The sequence below is a fragment of the Nanorana parkeri genome, unplaced genomic scaffold, assembly GCF_000935625.1.
Source record: "Nanorana parkeri isolate BGI_ZX_2015 unplaced genomic scaffold, ASM93562v1 scaffold2673, whole genome shotgun sequence".
Lineage (NCBI taxonomy): Eukaryota > Metazoa > Chordata > Amphibia > Anura > Dicroglossidae > Nanorana > Nanorana parkeri.
In genome coordinates, this window is record NW_017308941.1 from 32982 (window position 1) to 35319 (window position 2338).

At 44.1% G+C, this 2338-nt stretch overlaps 1 protein-coding gene across 1 annotated transcript in view; it reads right to left on the reverse strand.

The window, feature by feature from the left end:
- LOC108802122 (epoxide hydrolase 1-like) overlaps window positions 1-2338 on the reverse strand; it is a 16960-nt gene that overhangs the window by 7162 nt on the left and 7460 nt on the right. The window contains exon 4 of the mRNA XM_018574008.1: window positions 138-371. Coding sequence (XP_018429510.1) covers window positions 138-371 — 234 coding nt within the window. The remainder of the gene's footprint in view (window positions 1-137; window positions 372-2338) is intronic.

Consider the following 2338-nt stretch of genomic DNA (forward strand, 5'->3'; position numbering starts at 1 on the left):
GGGGGGGGGGAGCACTGCATATGATATATTGGGCCATTCACTCTTCACCTGGAATTCTGAGGTCTGTCTGTTAATGGAACACATTGGTTATTTTGTTTTAGCTTAGACATATATTTAATAACACAAAAGTTTCTTACCTACAGTATCCGGCTTGGTTGCCTGAATGTGGAGGTATCCAGACTCCCGAAGCACAGCATACACATTCTTCTCAAAGTATGGATAGATAAGCTTGACATCTTGTCTCGTCAATCCCACTAACCATGGCAGATAGCGCCCAAGAATCAACGATATGAGCACTTTGAACCCACCTTTACCCAAGAACACTACATTCAGGTGGAGTCCTTTTACTGACCTAAAAGAGAAAGAAAATGCTGGAAACAGTCCTTACTCCATCACCATACCCCCAAGTCCACTTAAGATTATCTGAGGCAAGCATGGAGTTAATATGAACTAGAAAGCAGCAGTGTGTCTTACAGTGTGTCTTTTGAACTGCTGGACCCTGATTTTTGTGAGAACATGTTTGCCCCTCTTCTGAACATGTTTTTGGGGGAAGCAGCTGCTTTTGCTGTATTATGGAGGGAATGGCAGGTGAACCCTGTATTTGGGCTCTTCTGTTTCTGTAACATGGCACCCTTTTTGTTTTGATATAACACCAGTGGTTCTAGTAGAATAGACTCACTGGCTCTGGTAAGTTGTCTCACCCTAGGGACAAGCCATCTCCCAGGTTATACTTTTCCTATCGCTAAGACTAAGAAGATTTTGCCCCTTGGCCACTACTGATAAGATATGTTGGCTGGTGTCCCGAAGTGGAGATACTTCACCATTCACACATTTATCAGTGTGGGACCGGCAGTCATTGACACATGCTGGGCATTATATTGTTACCTGCTCCTTACCAGACCTGCAATTATGGCTTCTGCTAGGAGGGAAGTCTTTCATCACCATTTTCCTTTGCGGCTCTGAGATGTCATGTGATCAAGGTGAGAGCTGCAATGGAAGCCAATGTTGGAAGATATGAAGAAGTATCATAATAAACCATGTCTTTTAGAAAAACTTCAGTGTGCCCACCTATACCTTTGCTTGCTACACTGTCTTTAGCCCACAGAAATCTGCACCTACCATAAAAAGGCTTGTTGGTTGCGTTTGCCAGCCGGACCAAAGGTCTTTCCTTGCTAAGATGACATCAGACCAGTGGCATGACGTTTGGTATATTACATCACTTTAGTAATATCGCTTTTATCCTATAACAAGACACAAGTGTAGCCAGGACCATCCCTCTAATGAGGCAGCCTGGGCCACCCCATCTCACAGTACCTAGGTTTTCTCAGGGCAGATTACTGCAAATGCAAGCACTGCTGGTCAAATATGGTACTATATTGTCTCAGGCAGCATCTCTTTGGGTCACGGGCGGGGGCTCCAAATGGCATGCACAATATTTGCAGTGTGCCTGCTGCCCCCTTTCCAGCCATACAGTCCCAGGTTGCTAAGAGGTGGGTGAGGAAATGTGTAAGAGCCATACACATCTGCCTGCTCAGGTCTTAGCAACCTAGGATACTCTGGCGGGCATCCAACCCAACTCCTGGCAACCAATGACCATCATCAGAGCCTAGAACTATAACTAGGCTCTGATGATGAAGAACTAGAGAACACCTGATTGAGAGCTTTATATCTTAACAGGTTCTTGTGGTACAGTAAGACCCAGGTGATAGACTTTAAATTGAAGAAGTTTTGGATCTGTATCTGGACCCAGAGCTCTGGGGAACATTTCCAAATTCTGATAATGAAAAGCTCTTTAGCTGTAAGCTCTAGATCCACATCAGGCTCAGGTAAGAAAGGTCTACATACAGTAACTTAGAAGCTCCAGATTTACCACCAAGCTGCAGTAAATCATATCTTCTAAAGTCAAATCCAGGTACTGAAAGTATCTCACACGTTCTAAATCAAGGACCTTTAGGGCCAAGAAATAGTCGCTTTCCCAACAGTTACAAAAAAGGCTTTTGGAATTATGTTGTCAGCTAATTTTTTGGATACGTTCCATCTGTTGTCATGAGCCAAAAGCCATTCCTGGTCTATTTGGGTCTCCCTGTGTATTATAGTAACTGGGTCCCCCCATCTCACAGTACCTGGGTTTTCTCTGGGCAGATTACTGCCAATGCAAGCACTGCTGGTTAAATATGGTACTGTACAACTGTATAATATAACAAACTATAGTAGGATGGTGGGGAAGGTGGTGGGTAGGTGACCCACTTATTAGTTACCATTGGAGGTATTTTTGCATGTCAATGCACAAAAGGGTCCAAATCAAACTCAGATTTTTTTTTTTGTGGGGGGGGGGGGG